The sequence below is a fragment of the Mobula birostris genome, chromosome 25 (genome assembly GCF_030028105.1).
Source record: "Mobula birostris isolate sMobBir1 chromosome 25, sMobBir1.hap1, whole genome shotgun sequence".
Taxonomy (NCBI): Eukaryota; Metazoa; Chordata; class Chondrichthyes; order Myliobatiformes; family Myliobatidae; genus Mobula; species Mobula birostris.
In genome coordinates, this window is record NC_092394.1 from 21,889,712 (window position 1) to 21,915,269 (window position 25,558).

A 25,558-nucleotide genomic window follows, 5' to 3' on the forward strand; every position below is an offset into this window, starting at 1 on the left:
TGTACTGGAAATGACATGGTCAAGATTCAAGATTGTTTTTAGCTTTTCATGCCCCAAGCTCTGCATCCACTTACATGCACTTACGTATAAAATTCTTCAGCAGGAGAGGCAGAAAACTTTGTCCACGTGGCATTATCCTTTAAGAAGTAGTTGGTACAGTTTCCAGTGTTCCAGACGTTGTTACAGTTGGTCCATGGGAGCTCAGAAGTAAATGAGGAGTAGAGGTAGTATAGAGCCCAGGCCATAACGGTATTGTAGTAAAAGGCAACATATAGATCTATTATACAGATTGCATATCCAATCCCTACAAGGAATAAGAAAAGCAGTTTTTTAAAACATTCACTGCAGAAGATACATCCAAATGCAATAGTTGATTCTCTGCTCATATTGAGGTCTTAATTGAACATTTGAGTTAAAAATGAAATGCTATCTATCAAGCTATTTAACATTCTTAGAGGTTAAAGTACAAAATAAATGGGGTCTGTATATTTTTAAATGGACCTAAACACAGGTTGTACTATTTAGCACAGAAATCAAAAATTACAAATAGAGATGCATAGCCAAGATGCATAACAGTTTTGGAAGTGTGACACAGACAATGATTGGATTGGTTTTTGTCAGTTATCACTACTGACATCCATTTATAATACAAGTTAAAGAAAATTAACTTATTTATCTGCTTCTCATTATACAAGGCATAAATTCACATTATATGCAGAAACAACTTTAATTGCTTTTTATAACCAAGTGTAATCATTAAGCGATGGTTGAGGCAACGTTAACAAATAGTTGTATGATAAGAACCAAAGATAAAGCAGTTAGCTCAATTTCTGAAAAGAAAGATCAAAAGTTGCAATTTGTTAGGCTTTCAAAAAGTTTTAAGCAAAGTTAATTGGCAGTAGGTCTTGGATAAAGTTGCAGATTTAAGGTACAGCATACAAACTTAGATGATATGGGGTGGAAAAGAAGGGGTGTACTGTAATTCAAATATCAAGCATAGAAATAGATCAGATCTTGTCTGAAAACAAAAAAGCAGAAACTACTGAAGGCGAACAAGGAAAATGAGACGTTGAAATCCCACGATGTTGGCATTCTTCGCAGTGTATTCAACAGTATTGTAAGTGAAAATTAAAAACAAACTCCAACAAAGTGTCTGGTACCCAAAACATTAACTGCATTTCTTTTTCCCTAGATGCTGCCTGACTTCAATTTCCAACAATTTAATTTTTTTTTATTTTCAAGCAATTGGCTGAATTGAGTGATACAAAACTTTTACATTCGCTGAGGGATCAAGCAGAGTTATTCAAGGATACAATGTAAAACGGCATCTGAGCTTTAGCAATGCAAGATTAAAGAGAAAGTTGGATATGGCAGATTTACACATTTTTTTGGACAGATGAGTTCAGAAACACAGAATAGCCTTCATTTTGATTACAAATTGAAATAATAGTACTCAAGCACCTGAGATATCTAAATGTTAAATAAGATGCAGTGGATGCAAAGACAAAGGTAGGAGTTGCCAAAATATGATCGCTTCTGCCAATCCTCTTGAGTAAAGCCCTTTCCAACAACAGTCCTGACACTGGTTCACTTGCATTGTGCTTTCCTATTCATGTGCCAAACTGTCAAGACTTGCACATACACACCTCAGTATTCCATAGCTCCTAAGTATTTTTGTAGTGTAATTGTCAAAAAGACACAATTAGCACACAGCAAGTTCCAACCAATATCATTTTTACAATGAGCGGGTAACCCCTTTATTCAGTGTTGATTGGGGATAAATACTGGATACAGCATTGGGGATGTCTTCAAAATATTCTCTACTTCCACCTAACTGTGCTGAAAGGACCTTAATGCAACTTCTCATCTCAAAGATGGCACATCCAATAGTGCAGCACTCCATCAGTACTGCAGTGGAGCATCAGATTTAAAGACTTTCTTTTCTGCGAGTTCCATTAAACCATCTGACTCAAAGGTGCGAGTGCTCCAACTCAGCCAGAGTACTGAATTAACAAAATTGTTTTGCTTGCTGAAGTTTCACTTCTGTAAAGCTCACATTTCCTCATGTAGCCCTATGAATTCTGAAAAAAGGTACTGCAAAAGCTCCATGGCAGAAACTGCAAGTGATCAGAAAGAAAATAATAAGCTTCATACAGCTTGTCGTACAGCTACAGATTGGCAGGTATGATATTGTGGCCATCACTGAGACGTGGCTAAAGGATGCATGTCTCTGGGAGCTGAACGTCCAAGGATACATGGTGTATAGGAAAGTAGGCAGAGGGGGAGGTGTGGCTTTATAGGTAAGAAATGATATTAAATCATTAGAAAGAGGTGATATAGGATCGGAAGATGCAGAATCTTTATTGGTTGAGCTAAGAAATCACATGGGTAAAAGGACCCTGATGGCAGTTATTTATAGGCCTCCAAACAGCTGCAGTGATGTGGACTACAAATTACAACAGGAAATAGAAAAGGCTTGTCAGAAGGGCAGTGTCATGATAATTGTGGGGGATTTTAACATGCAAGTGGATTGGGAAAATCAGGTTGGCACTGGATCTCGAGAGAGAATTTGTAAATGTCTGCGAGATGGCTTTTTAGAACAGCTTGTTGTTGAGCCCACTAGGGGATCGGCTGTACTGGATTGGGTATTGTGTAATGAACCGGAGGTGATTAGAGAGATTGAGGTGAAGGAACCCTTCAGAGGCAGTGATCATAACATGATTGAGTTCACTGTGAAATTTGAAAAAGAGAAGCCGAAATCTGATGTGTCGGTATTTCAGTGGAGTAAAGGAAATTATAGTGGCATGAGAGAGGAATTGGCCAAAGTTGACTGGAAAGGGACACTGGCGGGAAGGACGGCAGAGCAGCAGTGCTGGAGTTTATGCGAGAAGTGAGGAAGGTGCAAGACAGGTATATTCCAAAAAAGAAGAAATTTTCAAATGAAAATGGATGCAACTGTGGCTGACAAGAGAAGTCAAAGCCAAATTTAAAGCAAAGGAGAGGGCATACAAGGAAGCAAAAATTAGTGGGAAGACAGAGGATTGGGAAGTTTTTAAAAGCTTACAAAAGGAAACTAAGAAGGTTATTAAGAGGGAAAAGATTAACTATGAAAGGAAGCTAGCAAATAATATCAAAGAGGATACTAAAAGCTTTTTCAAGTATATAAAGAGTACAAGACAGGTGAGAGCAGATATAGGACCAATAGAAAATGATGCTGGCGAAATTGTAATGGGAGATAAGGAGATGACGGAGGAACTGAATGAGTATTTTGCATCAGTCTTCACTGAGGAAGACATCAGCAGTATAATGGATACTCAAGGGTGGCAGGGAAGAGAAGTGTGTGCAGTAACAATTACGACAGAGAAAGTACTCAGGAAGCCAAATAGTCTAAAGGTAGATAAATCTCCCGAACCAGATGGAATGCACCCACGTGTTCTGAAGGAAGTAGCTGTGGAGATTGCGGAGGCATTAGCGATAATCTTTCAAAAGTCGATAGATTCTGGCATGGTTCCGGGGGACTGGAAGATTGCAAATGTCACTCCACTATTTAAGAAGGGGGCAAGGAAGCAAAAAGGTAATTATAGACCTGTTAGCTTGACATCAGTAGTTGGGAAGTTGTTGAAGTCGATTGTCAAGGATGAGGTTACAAAGTACCTGGAGGCATATGACAAGATAGGCAGAACTCAGCATGGATTCCTTGAAGGAAAATCCTGCCTGACAAACCTATTACAATTTTTTTGGAGGAAATTACAAGTAGGCCAGACAAGGGAGATGCAGTGGATGTTGTATATTTGGATTTTCAGAAGGCCTTTGACAAGGTGCCACACATGAGGCTACTTAACAAGAGCCCATGGAACTACAGGAAAGTTACATACGTGGCTAGAGCGTTGGCTGATTGGCAGGAATCAGAGAGTTGGAATAAAGGGATCCTATTCTGGTTGGCTGCCGGCTACCAATGGTGTTTTACAGGGGTCCGTGTTGGGGCCGCTTCTTTTTACGCTGTACATCAACAATTTGGATTATGCAATAGATGGCTTTGTGGCTAAGTCTGTTGACGATACGAAGATAGGTGGAGGGGCCGGTAGTGCTGAGGAAACAGAGAGTCTGCAGAGAGACTTGGATAGATTGGAAGAATGGGCAAAGAAGTGGCAAATGAAATACAATGTTGGAAAGTGTATGGTTATGCACTTTGGCAGAAGAAATAAACGGGCAGACTATTACTTAAATGGGGAGAGAATTCAAAGTTCTGAGATGCAACGGGACTTGGGAGTCCTCGTACAGGATACCCTTAAGGTTAACCTCCAGGGTGAGTTGGTGGTGAAGAAGGCGAATGCAATGTTGGCATTCATTTCTAGAGGAATAGAGTACAGGAGCAGGGATGGGATGTTGAGGCTCTATAAGGCGCTGGTGTACTGTGGGCAGTTTTGGTCTCCTTGTTTAAGAAAGGATGTGCTGACGTTGGAGAGGGTACAGAGAAGATTCACTAGAATGATTCCAGGAATGAGAGGGTTAACATACGAGGAACATTTGTCAGCTCTTGGACTGTATTCTTTGGAGTTTAGAAGAATGAGGGGAGACCTCATAGAAACATTTCGAATGTTGAAAGGCATGGACAGAGTGGATGTGGCAAAGTTGTTTCCCACGATGGGGGAGTCTAATACGAGAGGGCATGACTTAAGGATTGAAGGGCGCCCATTCAGAACAGAAATGCGAAGTTTTTTTAGCCAGATGGTGGTGAATCTATGGAATTTGTTGCCACGGGCAGCAGTGGAGGCCAAGTTATTGGGTGTATTTAAGGCAGAGATTGATAGGTATCTGAGTAGCCAGGGCATCTAAGGTTATGGTGAGAAGGCGGGGGAGTGGGACTCAATGGGAGAATGGATCAGCTCATGATAAAATGGTGGAGCAGACTCAATGGGCCGAATAGCCGACTTCTGCTCCTTTGTCTTATGGTCTTCAATCACTTGGATGTTTGCAGTCATGCCTCTTGGCTGCTGCTTTTAATCGTTTTGCTCTAGAAAACTTCCTGTACTATAAACAGGCAATTTTAGCAGCAGGAGAGTAAAGTCCTAATCTATTTTTGATGGAGCCTCTGGGTTTTAAGAGGGAGTTGTCTGCATGCCCCAGGTGTAACAAAATCCAGATTTCACCACTATGCAATAGTTTGTTCTATTGAAGTAAATGGAATTGATATATTTATTCTTTTATTCTGAATATGATCATTGGGATAGAGTTGGGAAGGTGGGTGGGGTGGGGGTGGTGGACAGGATAATAATTTCATTACTTATCCCGCATTTTTCTCTATTGTGCCCATTTATATCTTTTATCTTTAATTTTATTTTTATGAATGACTCTTCCTTTATGAATAATTCTTATAGCAAAGATTTTTTCCCTAAGTAAGGCACTGACAAATGCACCACCACCACTTTAACTCTTGCAGAAATCACTAACTTGTCACATAAGGAAGAACAGGCCCAATGAACTTTCTACTACGAGGAAATCTGCAGATGCTGGAATTTCAAGCAACACACATAAAAGTTGCTGGTGAACGCAGCAAGCCAGGCTGCATCTATAGGAAGAGGTACAGTCAACGTTTCGGGCCGAGACCCTTCGTCAGGAAGCTGCTGCATTCACCAGCAACTTTTATGTGTGGAACTTTCTAATAGTCTCTGACACAGCAGACAACAGGCATTCAGTAGTGATGTGTCACCCCCTACAACTAACCCTTCGAAGGTCTCATCCCTCTATATTCCTATTTTTACAATCTACATAACCCCTGGAAATGTCTGCACTCCTCTAATTCTGGCCTCTTGTTCAGCACCAAATATCGTTCCTCTACTGCCAGTCATACCTTCAGCTACTGAGGCTAGAATCTCATGGAAACCTTCTTTGCCAGTTTCTTTCTTAAGAACAACTCTTAAAACTTTCCCCTTTTATCAAGCCTTTGGTTATCCAGGCCAAGATCATCTTATGTATGCAACAACATGTTACATCTGCAGAAACTCTTGTGTTCTTCTTGTTTTTATATATAAAAGAATCACAAAGCACTTTAAAGAGGTTACAAAATAATGGACTTGAAGCTTCAAAATGAAATATGTGGGGAGGTGGCAAAAAGGGCTGAAACTGGAATTAAACTTTTAAAGGAAAAGAGGAGGTACAGAGGCAAAGGCACGGAGGATATTCCAAAACGCAAATACGAGAAAATCTGCAGACGCTGGAAATTCAAGCAACACACACAAATTCTACTAGCATTTTGTGAGGATATTCCAAAATTTGGTTTGCAGATGCTTAAAGGCAAAGCTATCAATAAATTTGAAGGCAGATATATTATTTGTAAAGTTCTTTTCTTGTAGAATGTTAAAAAGAAATGGAGAATTAAAGCCAAGATGACAAAAAATTAAATATTACGAACAATACACACAAGCTCAGCAGGTCAGGCCTCATCTATGGATGGAAATAAATGGTTGATATTTTGGGCCAAGACTCTTCATCAGGACCAGAAAGGAAGGGGAAAGAAGTCAGAACAAGAAGGTGGGGGGAGGGGAGAAAATAGTGCAAGGTAACAGGTGATAGCTGAAACCGGGAGAGGGGGAGGGATGAAGTAAAGAGCTGTAAGTTGATTGGTGGAAGAGGGAAAGGGCTGGTGAAGGGGGAATCTGATAGGAAAGGACAGAAGACCAAAGAAAAAAGGGAAGGGGGAGGAGAACCAGAGGGACGTGATAGGCAGGTCAGAAAGTGTGAGAGGGAATCAAGAATGGAGAATGCTAAGATTTTTTGAATTTAAGTTATTAAGGAACCACAGCAGATGTTAATTAGCAAGGGTGAAGCTGATGGGCAGATGGAACTCAGTCCAACATAGAATATCGCAGCAAGCTTGTAATGAGCCAAAGTTTCTATGATTTAATACCTGTTTTAGCTCTTTAATCATCTCCTACCATTTAATTTGTGTAACTGCCACATATACAATACAATTCTACCTCCAGTGTCAAGATATTTTTTTATTTAAATGCTTTTAAAGGAGAATGGCACTCTCGTGTCACTAATGAAACAATTAGCCTTACCTTTGAAAATTGGACATATCTTTGCCCATAAAGAAATGGCTCCATTTCTATGGTACTGTCCCAGTGCCAACTCCATATAAAAGAGTGGGATACCACCAAACACAGCCATCAGAAGATATGGTAAGAGGAAGGCACCTGCAATTTATGAAATTTGAAAACACCATGAGCATCACAGAGGTAAACTATCAATTCAAGATCTTGATAATTTTAAACTCTGACTTTCAGATTAAAATTGTGTTATTACATCTGATAGCCTTAAGCTGATTTCAATTGCTTTTCTGATATGTGAGTGGGTGTCCTATAGGTTCTATGCTGATGATACCACACTGACAAATGGGCTGAGGAGTAACAAATGGGAATTTAATTCAGATAAGTGGGAGGTGTTACATTTGGAAAGTCAAATCCAGGGACAGTTCTTACTGTGAATGGCAGGACCCTGGGGAGTGTTATAAAACAGAGGGACCTTGGAGTACTCATGGTTCACTTAGAGTAGAGTCACAGGTAGACAAGATAGTGAAGACCTGGTGGGTACTGACAATCTATGCCAACTAGCTGCAATTTTGAGGACATAGTCTATTTCTCTCACTGTTGACGTCTTAGATTCCTACCTACTTCAAAAGGGTAGCAATCATTCCAGTGCCCAAGAAGAGCAGGATGAGGTACTTCAATCACTATCACCCAGTAGCACTCACATCTACCATAATGAAGCAATTCAAGGAGTTGATTATAACTAGAATTAACTCAAGCTGGCCTCCCACTACATTTGCTCCACAATTCATGAAATCTCATTGGCTCTCATCTCTCTGCCTTGGAGCACATGTACATGAGGCTACTGTTTATCGATTACATTTTGGTGTTTAAAACTACCATCCCCTCAGCACTAACAATTAAGCTTCAAAATCGAATCCTCTGTTCTTTCCTCTGCAACTGGATACTTGACTTCCTTAATGGGAGACAACAATCTGTGTCAATAGGTACTAACAGCTCCTCTTCACTGACTATTAACACAGGTGCACCTTAACAATACTTGCTTAGCCCACCGTTCTACTTCTTCCATACTCATGGCAATGTAGCCAATCACATCTCAAATGTCATCAGTAGGTTTGCTAATGACAGCTTTGTTGTTGGTAGACTCTCAGAGAGTGATGTGGGGACTTGTACATGTGAAGTTGGTTGCCTGGTTGAGTGGTGGCACAACAACAACAACCTTGCATTCAATGTCAGCAAAGCCAAGGAACTGGAGTGAACTTAAGAAGGGGGAGTCAGGAGAACATATACCAGTCCTCATTGAAGGGTAAGCAGTGGAAAGGGTGAGCAGCTTCAAGTTCCTATGCATCAACATCTTAGATGACCTATCTCTAGGCCACATTGATGTAAATATGAGGGAGGCAAGTCAGCAGTTCTATATTGTTAGGAGTTTAAGGAGATTTGGTATGTCACCAAAGACTAGCAAAGTTCTGGAGATGAACAGAGGAATGCATTCTGAGTAGTTGCATCACAACCTGGTATAGAGCCTTCAGTACACAGGATCACAAAAGGATGCAGAGGGTTACAGACTCAGCCAGGTCCATCATGGGCACAACCCTTCCTATCAACGAGGACATTTTCAAGAAGTGCTGCCTCAAGAGAGCAGCATCCATCAATAAGGACTGATCAACACCATCTGAGACATGCCCTCTTCTTGTTATTGCCTTCCAGGAGGTAGTAGAGGAGCCTAAAGACTGATATTCAATGATTTTGGAACAGCTTCTTCCCCTCTGCTATCTGAATAGTATAGTATAGTATAATATAGTATAGTCATACTTTATTGACTATACCCCATATACTCCATGAACCCATAAATACTACCTTGTTGTATCTTTTTTGTACTATTTGATTTTGTAATTTATATATTTTCGGTCTTTGCACTGTGCTGCTGCAAAACAACTAATTTTACATCATATGCCAGTGATAATAAATCTGATTTTGATTCTAAAAGTTGGGAAGTCAAGGTACAATTGAACAATCTGCTGGTGGAGCCACACTTGGAGTATTATATTCAGTTTGGGTTGCCCTGCACTTGAAAAAATACCATTAAACTGGGAAGAGAGCAGAGAAGATTTGAAAAGGATGCTGCCACGACTTGAAGGATTGAGTTATAGAGAGAGGTTGGACAGGCTAGGACTTTATTCTTTAGACCACGGGAAATTGAGAGGCAATCCTTTTAGAGGTGGATAAAATCATGAGGGGCAAAGGTAGGATGAATTCACTCAATCCATTTCCTTCTGTTAGAGTATCAAAAAAAACTAGAAGGCATAAGTTTAAGGTGAGAGTGGAAAGGTTTAAGATGAATTTGAGAGACATTTTTTTTTAAAACAAACCATATAACAATTACAGCACGGAAACAAAGTGGTATCTATATGGAATGAGCTGCCAGAAAAAGAAATTACAATAGAATAATAACAACTCTTAAAATACACTTGGATAGGTACATACATTGTAAAGGTTTAGAACAATGATTCCCAATCTAGATTCCATGGATGCCTAGCTTAATGCTCTTGGTCTATGGCATAAAAAAGGTCAAGAACCCCTGGTTTAGAAGGTTATAGGCTAAATACTGGCAAATGGTACTAGCTTGGATCAGGCATCTCAGCATGAACCATCTGGACCAAAGGGCTTACTTGCTGTATGACTTTACGGCATCTGATAACGATTTACACAATCACCCTCTTAAGCAGCAAGATTATTATCATGGCCTAGGATGCTGTCTTTATTTCATCTTGTTGGAGGTTGCTGACAACTCCATTCAAAAGCTCGAAAATCAGCAGTAGTCCAAAATGACTATGTGCTTGGAGAAAGCAATAGCTGAGTGACAGAGTGTAGACCAAAGTCATGTTAATGGAGCATGCAAAGAACACTAAGGTCTTCCAAGCTTGTGTCCTTGATACACTACTCTATGATAGTGTGGTCTCTCTAACACGTGCAAGACTAAAAAAGGTTAAACATTTTAACATAGAACAGCCCTTTTGCCCACCAGGTTGCACCATCCCTTTAACTTATTCTAAGAACAATCTAGTGCATCACTCTCACATCACCCTCCATTTTTCTTTCATGTATATACCTAAGAGTTTCTTAAGTGTCCCCAATGTATCTGCCTCTACCACCACCCCGGCAGCATGCTCTGTTTAAAAAAAACACCTCTAACATTCCCCCTTTTACTTTACACCAATCTCCTTAAGATTATGCTTTCTTATATCAATCATTTCTACCCTGGATAAAATTCTCCAGCTGTCCACTGCATCTATGCCTCTTATCATTTTGTACACCTCTATTCAAGTCACCTCTCATCCTCCTTCCCACCAAAGAGAAAAACCATAGCTTGCTCAACCTATCCTCTTAAGACACTCTATAATCCAGGCAGAATCCTAGTAAATCTCCTCTGCACCCTCTCTAAAGTTTTCACATCCTTTTTATGCATTTTCTTCCTTTGCTGCCTCAGATGTATTCAAAGTATCTCATAGCAGGGCAAGGTCACCATATTAGAGAATTTGAAGCATATAACATTTTCATTTTGGCACAGTGAACTTTTTAAAATCAAAGACACCATTTACTCAGTAAATCCCAGAACCATTCTAGAATCAACAAAAGACCTCAACCAACAGAGTAGACAAACCAATAATGTACAAAAGACAAGAAGCCTGCCAGCTTTACATTTATTATTAATCTAATGAAATTTGTAGAGGATTTCCCATGTTCACTGGATGAATGATAATGGCCATATTCTCAAGGACATTGTATAATGAACTAAACACTGAACTGAAAGTACTGGATGTCCATATCTCTGCTATGAGAGCTGTAAATGAGACAGAAAGATGTTTGGCATCAGCACAGGCAAAAAGAAGGAAACTGGCAACCACTGGAACCTCCAAGTGCTGACCACTTAGGTTGTTTGAAACAGTGAGGAGGAAACAAAATGGAAGCTCGGCTGGCTAAAGAAAAATAGAGTCCAAAAACTGTCTACCCCTTTTCAGCCCAGAGCCTTCAACTCCAGATAATATGGCAGCAGCAGCTTTTTACAGAGGGACTCCAACAAAAGCTTTAACAGAGGATGCTTCCCACAGAGTTAATCACTAAGTCACAACCTTCGTCCAATGTAAAAACCATCTTGTGTGGTAGCATTCAAATTAAATATTTGTGATATATTTATGGATCAACAATTCAGAACCTTGAGCTAATAATCCAGAGAATGTAAGACCCACTGTGGCAGTCTGAGAATTCAAAATCAGCTTACAGTAACTGGAAATAACAAAAAGCCCCTCAAAATAAATCTGATGAATTACTATAAACATTCTAGCTTATAATGTCCTTTAGGGAACAAAATCTGCATTCTGCCCGGTCTAGTTTATATTTGACTCTAAATCCACTGCAATGTTTTAACCATTTTACAAGATGACCTGTTTAAGTAACTCTAATGCAACTGAACAGTTTAGCACTGTGATTCCTCCACCACATGGAGTTCAGTGATTCAAGTATGTGACACAAGGGTTAGAAATGTTCCCTTCCCACTTGCACATCTTCTAAATAAATAAACAAGTGATTAACTCTAAACTTTCCTCACACAAAGTTTGCTGGTGATGACCACATCCTTAAAATGAACCAAACTTCCAATCTTGTCACTTAAAATTTAAGAACATAATCATCGTTATCATTATGTGTCATGTCATATGAGGTGGGCGATCATGCTCCATGATCATGATTATTTTTGGCAATTTTTTTCTGTAGAAGTGGTTTTCCATTTCTTTCTTCTGGCCAGTGTCTTTACAAGACAGGTGATCCCAACCATTATCAATACAGTTCAGAGATCGTCTGTCCAGTGTCAGTGGTCACATAACCAGGACAAGTGATATGCACCTGCAGCTCATACGAGCATCCACTACCTGCTCCCATGGCTTCACATGACCCTGATAGGGGAGCTAAGCAGGTGCTCTACCTTACCCAAGGGTCACCTGCAGGCTAACAGAGGGAAGGAGCACCTTACATCTCCTTTGGTAGAGACACATCTCCACCCTGCCAACCAAAAGAACATAATAAAATGTTACACTATGAAACAGTAGTGGCAGTACACAGGTTGAAAGAGTACAGAGAACACTTACAAGAATGTTGCCAGGTCTGGAGGATCTGAGTCATAAGAAGAGATTGAATAGGTTAGGATTTTATTCCTTGGAATGTAGAAGATTGAGAGGAGATTTGATACAGGTATACAAAATTGAGGGGTATAGAGAGTGTAAATGGAGGTCGGGTGGGACTACAATCAGAAGTCATAGGTTAAGGGTGAAAGGTGAAAAGTTTAAGGGAAACTTTCTTCACTCGGAGGGTTGTGAGAATGTGGAACAAGCTGCCAGCACAAGTAGTGTATGCAAGCTCAATGCTTAGAAGTACATGGATGGTAGGGGTATAGAGGGCTATGGTCCCCGTGCAGGTCAATGGGAGTAGGTAGTTTAAATGGTTCAGCAAAGATTAGATGGACTGAAGGGCCTGTTTCTGTGCTGTATTTTTCTATGATTCTAACTAACTTCACCATTCAATTATCAAAAAGACATTCCAAGCAATGGAAAGGAACTTTACCACAAGATAAGCAAAAAAAAAAACAAGAAGTCAACAAACCAAATTTATTTACTTCCTATTCAATTTTTAATATAGTAGTGTTCAATGAAACTGAATAGGAATTTCTTGCTTGACCTCCAGTAAGTAATAATCTATGATAAGAGATGCTTCAAGAACAGGACAAGCAAATCACGGGAGAGGTATAGACAAAGAAAAAGAACACTTTTTATATAATATTTGATCACATTCAGGTATTTTATAATGCAATAGTTTAAAACAGAAATAGTACTACAGTTTTATGAAGTTTGGATGCCAATGTCTGCATTACAAAGCTCTAAAACAAATGGACATATTTCAAGTGTTAATTGCAATATCTCAGTTGGTCCTATTGCCAAGTAACAAGCATCAAAATAGATAATCCAAACACAAAAATAAAACACACTGAGAAAGCTTGCAGTTGACAGCAAAGTGGATACATGGATAGAAAATCATCAAGATTTAAACATCTCAAAAAAAGATACACAATATCGTTAGATTTGGAAACTTGCTGTGCATTTTAATGTCATGTTTTCTTGAGTACTGTAACAATCTTGATCAAAGCCGTTTGGCAAAATTTATATTTATCTTGATTTATTTCATTATGATGCTCCTGTTATTTAAGCTTAGTTTATGCTGTGATAGATTGATACCAACAGCAATTTCCCATAAAATATTCATGATTTTTAGCTCAACAGATTCAAATTCTTTTCCCCAACTGCATGACTTTTGTAGCTTCTAAACTGATAATGAGCCAATGCAATAAGACAGCTTAATTTTGTTAAGTTTATTTCAAATATTTACTGCTTTATTAAAAAATAGGGATAGTGTTTATATCATAGGTACCAGTCCCACAAGTTTTAGGTTACCTTATCAAATCCACTTAAATATAATAAAAGTTCCGCAATCTGTAATAGAAACCATATTTAAATATGGTGATAAATAATGGTGCTCTGACTGCAATACACTCATCCAAAAAAAAAATCAGATTTTTCCCATTTGTGATTTTTCCTCACAAGAACAAGGTTAGCTGCCTTCAAGAGCCTGAATTGTCAGTCTATGGCCAGCCATTAATTACAATGTACCCAATGAGTATTCTTTGTATTTTTTTCAGGGCTGAAACAAATACTGGCTTCCAGTTGGTGCCTTCCCAGGATGGTTGTGAAATAATGGAGGGGGAGGGGTGTAAGTGTGGGGAGTTGATGTCAGGAATGTTTCCTACTACTCAATGATAGATCTTGAGCACTTGTATAACCATAACATTCCATGAATCTTTAAGACAGTATTTACATAATCTAAAACTAGAATCCTAAACTTAAACGGAGTACAGAAGGTCACTTCATAGAGCACATCATCTTTGTTTTTATTTTGTAACAACACGTGTTATAATTTTATAAAGAGTTAATCCCCCCTCGCCCCCGGGACTTTGAATTTTTTCATTGTATCATTGACCAAGTATGTCAAAACACAATAGTCAAGAGAAAAAACATTATCCATTTAGAACCCAATGAATTATCATTACTGTTGTGAACTGAAATATATTACAACCATAATAGGATAAAAACACTATACTGGAATTCTATATTCTTAACTCAAGCATGAGACTATCTCTATCCAACTTGCTTAGGAAGGCATAACATCAGTATCAAAACAGTTTAAATATTTAAGTACAAAGGCAACTCTGGGTAAAGAATATCAAGTTTATTGTTATTTAACTGTACCTATATCTAACCAAACAACATTCTTCTGGACCATGGTGTATCCATACAACATATATCACACACAGCACATAAACCAAAATATTATACTACAATTAAGTTAATAAAATACAATTCAAAATGCATGTAGTAAATTGCAACACAGGTAAGCAGTAAACAGCTTGCTGTCCTGGTGACGAGGCCTCTGTGGTGTGCAGAGTATTCATTCATCTCACAACCTGACGGAAGCTGTTACCCAGTCTGGCAGTTCTAGGCATGATGCTCCTGTACCTCCTTCCTGATGGTAATGGGTCAAAGAGCATGTGGGATGGGTGGTAGGGATCCTCAACATTGCTTTGGGCCCTTCATCTGCAATGCTCCCGATAAATGACACCAAGTAAAGGGAGGGACACCCGATGACCTTCTTGGTGGTTTTTACTGTCCTCTGTAGGGTCTTGCCCTGCAGCTTCCATACCGAACAATGATGCAGCCAGACAGGACACTCTTAATAGTGCTCCTATAGAAAGTTGTTATAATGGGGGTGGGGCGCCTCCACACCTCTAACTCTTCAGAAAGTGTAGATGCTGCTGTGCCTTCTTAACTAATGAGGAGGTGCTGTGGCTCCAGTTTAGATCGCCCGTTATGTGCTCACCAAGGAACTTTGTGCATAATAATTAACCAATCAAAACTGTTTTCAGTTATCAAGTTTTATATGACTGGTTAAAGACCAGATGATGATGATAAAGTTTTTTAATGAGTTATTATAATCTGCAATACATAAAACTCTGAAAGGTTGGAGGAAACAGATTCAATACCAACTTTCAAAAGGGAATTGGAAAAATAATTTTAAGACAATTTACAGCACTATGGGAGAAGAGAAGTGGACTGGAATTAATTTTTCAGACAACATAACGGTCTGAATGGCTCCTCCAGGATGACATGATTTTATGATAAATTATGATTCTGTGATTCTTCAAAATATTTCATCATTAATTATTTTGTATAAGTACAATATGAAAAATTGAATTTGCTTGTACCAGGATTTCAAGTTCTTTTTTTCCGCTTTTCAGTTTGTCTGCAAGTGGTGTCAGGGAGGCATAGACAGTAGAGGTCTTCTCTCACAGCTCCAGTGACCCATGTTAAATCCTGATCTCTGGTGCTGTCTGTCTGGAGTTTGCATGTTCTCCTTGTGACTGCATAGGTTTCCTCTTGCTATTTCAATTTAAGCCCAAAGATGAGAGAGCCAGTTTGTTATATGTGATAACATATTGATGTGAACCAAGGGAGAATAAAATGAGATTAGTGTTATTGGGTGCTGATGTCAACAGGGACATCAATGGAGATATAGTGGGTTGAAGGCCTGTTCCCTTGCAACATACTACTATACAGCATAATTTGCACCTTTTTTGTGGTGACTAAGGAGAAAAATGACTTCTATCTTTACTTACAGCAGTCTATATTAATCAGTAATTACAAATAATACTGTATATTGTAACATTGTTAATCAATGCTAATTTTCTTATACAAACCCAGAAACTCCTATTATAGAATCAATATTCACCTAATATTATCCTGGAGCAGACATCTTATTCCAATTTACAAGTTTATTCAACAAAGCAATTGTCTGTTCTAGTTATCCAGCAACCAAATAATTTTTAACCTCCATTTCTAGTTTGTGCAGCATAAAATTGAGTGCAGAATTTAAATGGCTGAAACTAGACGTTTGTTCTTTTGAATTGGCAGCTTTCACAATGTCTGATCCTCAGAGTAATCTGAATTCAAACGTTCTATTTGCTGCTGAATAGCATAGTCAGAGTTAACAATGAAATTAATGCTCCAGGAGATTTTTAAAAATCCAGATGAGTAAAGTGAAAGCTTTTTCCTTCAAATGCAATGTACCACAGAGGAATACATTTCAATTCATCAACTGAGTTCAGCCTTTTCTTCAACTGATGCTGGGTATAGGCCTAAGGATATTAAAAGCTCTCCAAAGCCCTTACTCATGTCACCATTCTTAATGAAATACTGGATAGTGGACATAATTTGCTTCTGAAGGGATTAGGGATGAAGGGCAAAACCCAAGGTTGTCCTTTCCACTCGTCCCAGCAGGAACCACTGCGGAACAAGTAGGAAACTTAATACCGATAACATATTCTGACCTCCTTTCCGTCCTAGATGGTGAAAAGATACAATCACAATTCTTCGGCAGAACTACCGAATTGTGAACGGACGAGGGACTGACTGAGACTGAGTACCAGGTGGAGCAGTGAATTTGTAATTGAGTCAATGCAGTGGTTGTGGAAGTCTTGTAACTCCTCACAACATTGTGGGCTGAAGGGTTTGTTCCTGTGCTGAGCACCATATAACATCAAAATGATGTAAGCATTCTACAGGTTGCTCGGGATTGGAGAACGGACATGGGCCTGGAAAAAAAGCTTGTGTTTCCCCCAAACATTGCAGCTACAACACTCCAGCCAGACATGGTCCTGTGGTCCACAACAGCCAAGCTGGCATATGTTGTGGAATTGACAGTACCATGGGGAGATGGTGTCGAAGAAGCTTATGAGAGGAAAAAGACCAAGTACTGTGAACTGGCAACTGAAGCTGCCCAGAATGGCTGGAAGACCAAGATTTTCCCTGTAGAAGTGGAATGCAGGGGATTCGTTGCTACACCTACGACCAGTCTATTGAAGAAGATGGGGGTGAGGGGTCACTCCCTCCAACAAGCAATCAAGTCTTTGTCAAATACAGCAGAAGAAAGCAGCAATTGGATTTGGATTAAAAGGAAAGACAACAACTGGGCTGCAAGTTGAAGACAGGAGGGTATGGAACTGAGGGGGGTGTATCTGGGACACGAGGTAGCACCGTTGAGCCCTCTGGAGACGTCGTGGGCTTATCAACGAAACGTCAAAGGAGGGTGCCCACTTGATGACCCCAATGACGTACCCACCCTCCCTCCTTGTCACCACTCCAAGCCCACTGCCAACATCGAGAGTGTCGACTTACCATAGGGATTGAAACATCAAGTCCTAGTAGCTCTACTGTACTGTTCTAAGTTATATGTTCTATGTATCACAGAATATAGAAAAACAAACAAGAACTAAGTCAGTTGTGAAATTAACTTATTTTAAATAAAATAATATCAAGAAAATCATCAACACTGCTGAACAATAAAAGTGAAAATGTGTTCTGTAGTTGTATTTTAAAATCTGAAAAATAATTTCCTTGTCAGATGTCACCTCCTTGAAGAGTTAATAAATGAATGAAATAAAAGCTATAAGTGCTGGAAAAACTAAGCAGGTCAGGCGCATCAACAGAGATGGATATACAGTTAATCTTTTACTGTCAGTGATACATTATCTCTATTTCCATGTCTCTTTCTCAGATGAACGTAAAAGAACCGTTGATGTTACTTCCAAGAAAAGCAGGATAGTTATTTCTAGTGCTTTGTAGCATATTGGTCTCCAAACCAAAATTACTAAAATTGATTGCTTGGTTGTCGTCACTTGACAGTTTGTGTATGGTTGCTGTGTACAAATTAGTTGCCAGATTTCCTCTAATCGTAACTATACTTCAAAAGGTATTCCATTGGCTGAGGTACAGTGGAATGCCCTGAGGATTGTGAAAGGGCACCATATTGTGAAAGGGCAAGTTTTCTTTCTGTATATTTAATCTGAAAATTAGTATGAGATTTAGTACATGGTGATTTTCTATTTAATATGTAGAAATGATCCTATCCACACTTGCACTTCTGTCTTGCTAGAAGTTGATATTGCTACCTGCACTTTATTATTAAAAGGTAAGCCAAAGGCAGTCCAAAGTGCTAGTTGTTGCATAATGCAAGGAAAATGATCAGAGTAGCAAAAAACAAAACTAGCTCTTCGTTCTTATACTTATTACTGCAAACATTCAAATTTGACTGTTTACACACCCTGTTCAGAGGGAGAACTTTGCCAAAAGTGTGTTTCTAGTTATTGTTTTTCCACAAATTGTGGACATGTAGGATTGTTAAGACAGTGACTGAGGCAAGTTTCATTTTAAACGCTTTGGTCTTTTTGAAAGTAGGGGTTATGGCCTTTACGTTTGCAAAAGCCTTTTCACATGATAAGCTGGTAAAGCACTGAACTTCACACCGAAATCAAGAAAACATTACCATGTATTTAACTCTCTCCCTCCTCAGCAACTAAAGGAGTCTGAAACAAACAGTTTGAGTGAGATGTGAATTCCAAGTATATTATTGTGATAGAGTGAAGTATTAATGCTATTGTTCATTATCATGAATTCTATTAACAAAGCAGCACAATGAATAATCTCCCCTCATAAACCTGCTCCACCATTCAATAAGGTCATAGCAGGACTGAACTTGGCCTCAGGTCTACTACCTCATCTGATCCCCATAACTCTCAATTTCCTATAGTCCAAAAAAATCCATCTCAACCTTGAATATACTATAGCTCTTTGGAAAAGGGAGTTCTAATTAATATCAAAATTCCTCCTCATCTCTGTTTTAGATGGGCCATTCCTTATAATGAAGCCCTATTTCTGTATTTGTCCTTCAGATGAATCAACCTTTCAGGACCTCATGTTTCAACATGTTCACTTCTCATTCCTCAAAGCTCTAGAAAGTATCGGTTCATATAATGTAATTTTCTTCATAAAATAATGCCTCCATACCCGGAATAACAAAAATGAACCTATTCTGTAAAGCCACAAAGGCAAATTTATCCTTCATTAACTAACTAATGAGACCTCACTCACGTTAAGTGTTAACTCAAAGTTCTATATCATTTTATCAAAACATTACTCCTTTTGAAAGAAAAACAGAAAATGCTTTGCAGAACTGAGTGTCTTGAGTCTGAAATATTAACTCAGATTCTCTTCCCTAAGGCGGCACTTGCCCTGCTCAGTGTTTCCAGTATTTTTGGTTGTATTTCAAATTTCCAGCATCTGCATTAAAAAAAAATCATTTATTACTTTTGAAATAAATGAAATTGATGATTCCTCTTACAGGGCATGTTCGACTAGGAAGAAAAAAACTTCTGATACATCATTCATCCTAGACTTTCTGAAATCTCTTGAAACATTAACTTTTCATTATCCCTCACTACACAATTTAGCAAGAAATGTTTGGATTAATATTATGCTGAGGACCAAACAATGTAAAAGCTGCATATGAGAACATGATCCTTGCAATATATGTAAATTGACTTTTACATTCAACAATCTATATTGCATAAAGCAAAATCAAAAAGTTGGTTGAATAACCAAAATAGAGAGCTGCCTTGTTGAAGTTTAGCAAAGGATTCATTACACTTGCTGTAGTGGTCTACAAAGGCACAATGCTTTTACATATTCAGGTGTTTCAGAAAATTAGCAATGATGGTGAAAGCAATGAAATACTGGCATCAAAAGTAAAGACAGACTGCATTAAACAGACTTCGCAAAGAAAGATTCAAGATTGTTCATTCTCATTCTTCAGTACACCAATGTAAAGGAGAACAAAATGCTTGTTACTCCAGATCCCATGCAACATATAAAAAGTATAAAATATAAAAACAGAATATAAATACAATCCTACAACACAATGGAAAGCAACTGTTATATACAAAGACTATGTACATAAAGTGACACTAAGTATGTAGTGGTGGTGTGGGATGGAGTGAGTGAGTGGGTTAACAGGTGGAGGTGTTGCTCAGCCTGACCGCTTAGGGGAAGAAATTGTTTTTGAATCTAGTGGTCCTGGCGTGGATGCTGTGTGTCCTCTTCCCCAATGGGATTAGGACCAACAATCTATGAGCAGTGTGGGTAGGAGCCTTAAGGGCATTGCTGGCCTTTTCTGGCACCTTTCTGTACACGTGCCCTTGGTGGCATGTAGTCCAATAGCGTCAATAAATAAATTACATAGTTTATATAAGATTTGAGATAATTGAGAAGAGGGTCAGGATGAGATGCATAATTTTTAGCTGAGCCTTATTATAATATGGAATGCATTTCTTAAGAAAATGACTAAAGGAGATTAGTTAGCATTATTCAACAAGGAATGTCTCCGTGCTACACTACGCCACAATACTAGTGCACATCCGAGTGCAATTTTCACAACAGAACATGGTAAAGAATTGCATAATTAGATGTCAGCGACAACTTACCGCCTCCGTTTTGGTAGCAGATGTATGGGAATCGCCACACATTGCCGAGGTCAACTGCATAGCCTATGACCGAGAGCAAAAAGTCTCCTTTTTTGCTCCAAGTTTCTCGGCAGTCTGAAACCGTTCTATCCAGCTCCTGAAGTCCATAAGTGTCCGACGGAATGCGAATAGAGTCGTCAGCCTCGTCACTATTACCATTGGGTCCAACTGGGCTCTGAATAGCTGAGTAATTATTGGATATAGTGCCCTTTTCCCTCAAGTTGGAGGGCGCCTTGCTGCCTTCCTCGTGGGCCTTGTGGCTTGATCTGGGACTCTGGATCAAAACTCCATTCTCTTTGTAGTCCTCTTCCTCCTTCAGATTTTCCAGCGTCAGCTTCTCAGAATTGAGGGGCGACACCTCTTTGTGTAAGTGAAGGATCTTCGCCATTCCGCCGGCCTATAGGACTGTTTTGATGTCCATTGGACGCAAAACCTACTATCTGGCACCTGATCACTCGAGTTAAGCCTCCTGGTAGAAATCTATTGACTGCACTTACAAGCGTTAAGACTTCCGTCAATTCCTGCAGATAACACATACACATACAGGAAGAGATAAATATTAAATTAAACAATGACTCAAAAACAATATCCATTGAACATAATTAAGCAAACGGTATATATTATATGCAGATAACGGGGAGACATTATTTTATTTAGAAACAATTAACATACTAAAACCCTAATTTGCCCTATTGACTCTAAAGGTTCGTGAGCTTTTCTTTTCCATGGCCAGTTCTTTTCCAAGAATTTGGGACTACTTTAAATAAAATACATTTCATACCTTGGACTGATTCTGCGAAAAAAATCATCGGTTTTTACGAAACCGGAACTTAAAAAGATGTTCATTGTGTTTATGTACACTGCCTTTATTTTTCTGATGTTGGAAGACCCGAAACACCCGGCGATGTGTCCCAGCGCCCACCAGGTTAATAAAAGTAAGTAGTGTTGGACCAGGTTAATGAAGGCATAGCCCAAAGTTTTATGAAAGTGCCTCTCCTCAGAACCAATGGAAAGCGACAATGTTTACACAAGCAAATTAAGAGCTTTTAAAAGCGAACCATTACAATACTACTAAATTTAATCCTTGTACCCAAAAGTAAAAAGCTATGAGTACTTCCAAATTTTCTAACTCAAATTAACTATTTCTATCCGAAGAAGAGTTTTACAAGCGTCGATGAGAGCCCTAGGGATGAAGAGTAATCTTTTACAGAATTGCACGTAAATAAAAACATTTATTACGGTGGAAGTATTAAAATGTATTCCAAATCCTCACCATCACAGCAAAACTTTAAAAATGTAGTGGGGGTTGCAGAGTTTGGAAAGACGGCATACCACCTCATTTGGGGCAGCTGCAGTTTCTTAATTTCGCTTTTTCAGTAGTATTTGTGCAAATTCAGCTTCTACTTAAAATTAAACTGTTCGCACTTACGAGGGATTTGTCATTAGGTGGCTTCATATTCTGCACGATACTTTCTTTATACCCAAGCCACGACAAACTGCTTTGGGTGACTCCGTTTTTGTGGTGCAGATCAGTGGAAAAAAAAATCTTTATTTTATGAAAAAAGCAAGAATTCAAAGTATACTTTAGCTGACGACCCTTCATGGTCTAAAATGTATACTCTTATATCAATGCTTATTCACTTCGGTCAAATGTAGAACAGTTAAAATATTTTGGGCTCGATTTGGATTTAGAAACACATCCGATTTACACTCCGGTCTTAACTCTAAGGCATTTATAAATGTACTAAAAATGTCACGAGTTACAAAATGAGCCTGGCGCTCCTATTGCCGTGTATTGCAAACCCCTAATTAAATATAAAATGTACGGAGTTGCAGCTTGTTCAAAGAAAAACTATTAAACGAAGAAATGACTGCCTCATTTGATTTCTTAGCAATCCTCATGACTAAAGGAGTCAGAACGTCTTAAACTAAATATAGCGGACTAAGGAAATGACTTTCATTCTGGATCATGGTATGTTAATTGGAAGTGGTACTAGAAATCGAAAAGATAACCTCGAGGACAGGGATGTATTTTGAAAGTGGGATCCTATTTTGACTTCGAGTCTTTAACGAATGAAGCTTTCTCATAACTGTTTCCAACAATGTAACAGGTGCTTCCAATCAAATCCCTTCAGCTTCAAAGGAAAAACTAATTACAGCTAATTCGTATATGATGTACCTAGCACACACAAATTTTAATAAAACCGCACACTCTTCCATGACACGTGCGGGTTTTCTACTCTATTAGTTAATTGTCAAAACCTTCCTCACATCTCAAGACACTGACTGTAGTCCGCATTCCCCTCGGGCTATTAGTTTAGAACTCATTAAGTCGTGCATTTATCTATGGTAGCTTTCGCAACCCTGAGACTTTTATATTTCCTTTGTTCTTTATTTAATAATTATCAAACTGAAAGATCTGGGCATAGAGTTGTATGCTAAAGAAAGGCAGTTCCTTCTATAAGCCTTGCAGTTATGTAAGCTTATGTGAAAGCACAATTCAGCTATTGCCAAAAACAATATTCAATACATTTTTATAGTAAACTCGCTATCAGCACATTGATGCTTTCTTCCTCAGACAAACCAACACACCAACAAGGCTTGCGTTCTCTATCATAGTTACTTATCCTTTTCAAAGCATGTAGCAAAGGCTTTTACCGTTTCTACCAGACCTGAACACGTTACCTTTCACTGGTGACCCGATACGAAGCTTCTTCAAGGAGTCGTATCGTTCTCATGCAGTTGGTAACCTGAGCTCTGTCGGCGAACACCTCCCAGGAAGTGTGGGCAGTCCAACATATTTCCGAGCTTTTGTACAGCAGCTCTCTCACATGGTTTGATTTTCAGATAATCTGGCTGCCAAAGAGCTGTTTACCGCGTTATTCACGTCATATAAACTATGCCAAATTTATGTTTTGCACCCAATATTCTGCACTTTCGCAAAGGCGGACGGTCGTTGATTTTTTTCCTTCCTTCTCTCAAATGGATATCGTGACAAAAAGGTCCAGTACAAATAGAATGCTAAATGATAAATGCTTAAACTCCATGTTTTGAGCTGTAAAAAGATGCGGCGTAGGGAAGTCTGTACATATTCTTGACTTAATCGTGGCAGTGAACAACTTCAATAGGACTTTAAAAAGTTAGATGTAAAGGCGCATTTGTTTTATACACCATTATCTAAACTCATCTCTTAGATCTGGTATCGGTTGCGGTTTAGTTGAAAGTGTTCCAACCCCTAAATCAGGTTTGTGTATTTACTTCACAGTTCATCGACTCGAAGAGAAAATGAAACAATAATGCTTTTCTCCCAGAGGCTCTTGCAGGAGAGCTTCTGCACTTTGAAGCGGGAACCCAAAAAAAACCCTGAACCAGATGTAATTGAAAAGGAAAATAAATCGCAGACTCAGTTAATCAACAACAAAAAAAAACCTGCCCAGAATACTTGTCAGATCAGGTAGCATCTGCGTAAGTTAGCTTTTCAGGCCATTAGCTCAGAGCTGCATCATGAAATCAAGCTTATCTTAAATCGGTTGTAACGAGTGGTGGTAAAATAGCCCGAAAGTCAAATCTGAAGCAGCACAGGGAGTTATCACGCGTGTCCTGGTCAATTGTTTTACCTTTCAGTCTCCAGAATTAAAAAACGGAATATCATATTATCTTATGATCTTGTAGTGTGATAATCGTCCCCCTTATTGTTTGAAAATACAAAAGGGATTTTACTGCAGAAAAAGTACTCTGCTGGCCATAAGATGTACTGAATTACCCAGAAATTATTTAGATATTATCTAGATGAAAACTAGTTTCTTTTTATTCATTTAAACCTCATTGAACAGTATTTGAAAGAATGCTGGTGCAAGCAGCAGGTTGCAAACAAGGAGCAAGATTGGCTAAATTAATGTACTTTGTTAACAAAAATGGAATACCATAGATAATTAGTTCAAAATGTAGTATGATTCATGGAATTGCAAAAACTGCTATTAATATTCAGTTATTTGCTGAACAAGTGGTGCCATCTATTAGCGATTGAGGGCATTACAAATTAAGTGACAAATACTCATATGAAACATAAGAACATGGGAACACAGGGACAGGAGACAGCTAGTTTGCTCCTCAAATCTGCTCAATCATTCAGTATGATCATGGTTTATCTAATCGTGGCTAAAACATCAATGTGAAAGATCAGGATTTCTGTAACAATAAAAGTACCAGAAGCAGAGGAACATACTTAGATTAGCCAGGGTAAATTAACATAGAACATAGAATAGTACAGCACATTACAGGCCCTTCGGCCCACGATGTTGTGCCGACCCTCAAACCCTGCCTCCCATATAACCCCTCCCCACCTTAAATTCTTCCATATACCTGTCTAGTAGTCTCTTAAACTTCACTAGTGTATCTGCCTCCACCACTGACTCAGGCAGTGCATTCCACGCACCAACCACTCTGAGTAAAAAACCTTCCTCTGATATCCCCCTTGAACTTCCCACCCCTTACCTTAAAGATAGTCCTCTTGTATTGAGCAGTGTTGCCCTGGGAAAGAGGCGCTGGCTATCCACTCTATCTATTCCCATAGTATTTGTTAGAAACATTATTTTTTAAATGGGATTATGCGGATTTCTCTGCAAAACCAGTTTTATGGTTCATACAGTTGTCCCTTAGGTAACAGATCTGCTGTGGTCTCTAATGCTTCTAGGTAAAGAATTTTATGAGTTTAATGCAGTGACAATGAAGGAATTGCAACTTATTTCCAAATTGGGAAGATCCCACTTGCTTCAAAAGGGCAACAATTATACCACTGACCAAGAAGAGGGGTGTGAACTGCTGAACTGACAATTGTCCGGTAGCAATTACATCTACAGTGATGAAATGCTTTGAGAGGTTGGTCATGGCCAGAATCAACTCCTGCCTCAGCAAGGACTTGGACCTACTGCAATTTGCCTGTTGCCACAATGGGTATATGGCAGATGCATTCTCAATGACTCTTCACACGACCTTA

The 25,558-nt window shown here is 38.9% G+C and overlaps 1 protein-coding gene across 1 annotated transcript in view; it reads right to left on the reverse strand.

The window, feature by feature from the left end:
* LOC140187658 (sodium-dependent serotonin transporter-like) overlaps positions 1-23,331 on the reverse strand; it is a 64,430-nt gene extending 41,099 nt beyond the window's left edge. The window contains exons 1-4 of the mRNA XM_072243180.1: positions 23,248-23,331; positions 20,524-21,083; positions 7,062-7,196; positions 85-304 (exon numbers count right to left, since the gene is read on the reverse strand). Coding sequence (XP_072099281.1) covers positions 85-304; positions 7,062-7,196; positions 20,524-20,950 — 782 coding nt within the window. The 5' untranslated portion in view covers positions 20,951-21,083; positions 23,248-23,331. The remainder of the gene's footprint in view (positions 1-84; positions 305-7,061; positions 7,197-20,523; positions 21,084-23,247) is intronic.
* Between the last annotated feature and the right edge of the window lie 2,227 nt (positions 23,332-25,558).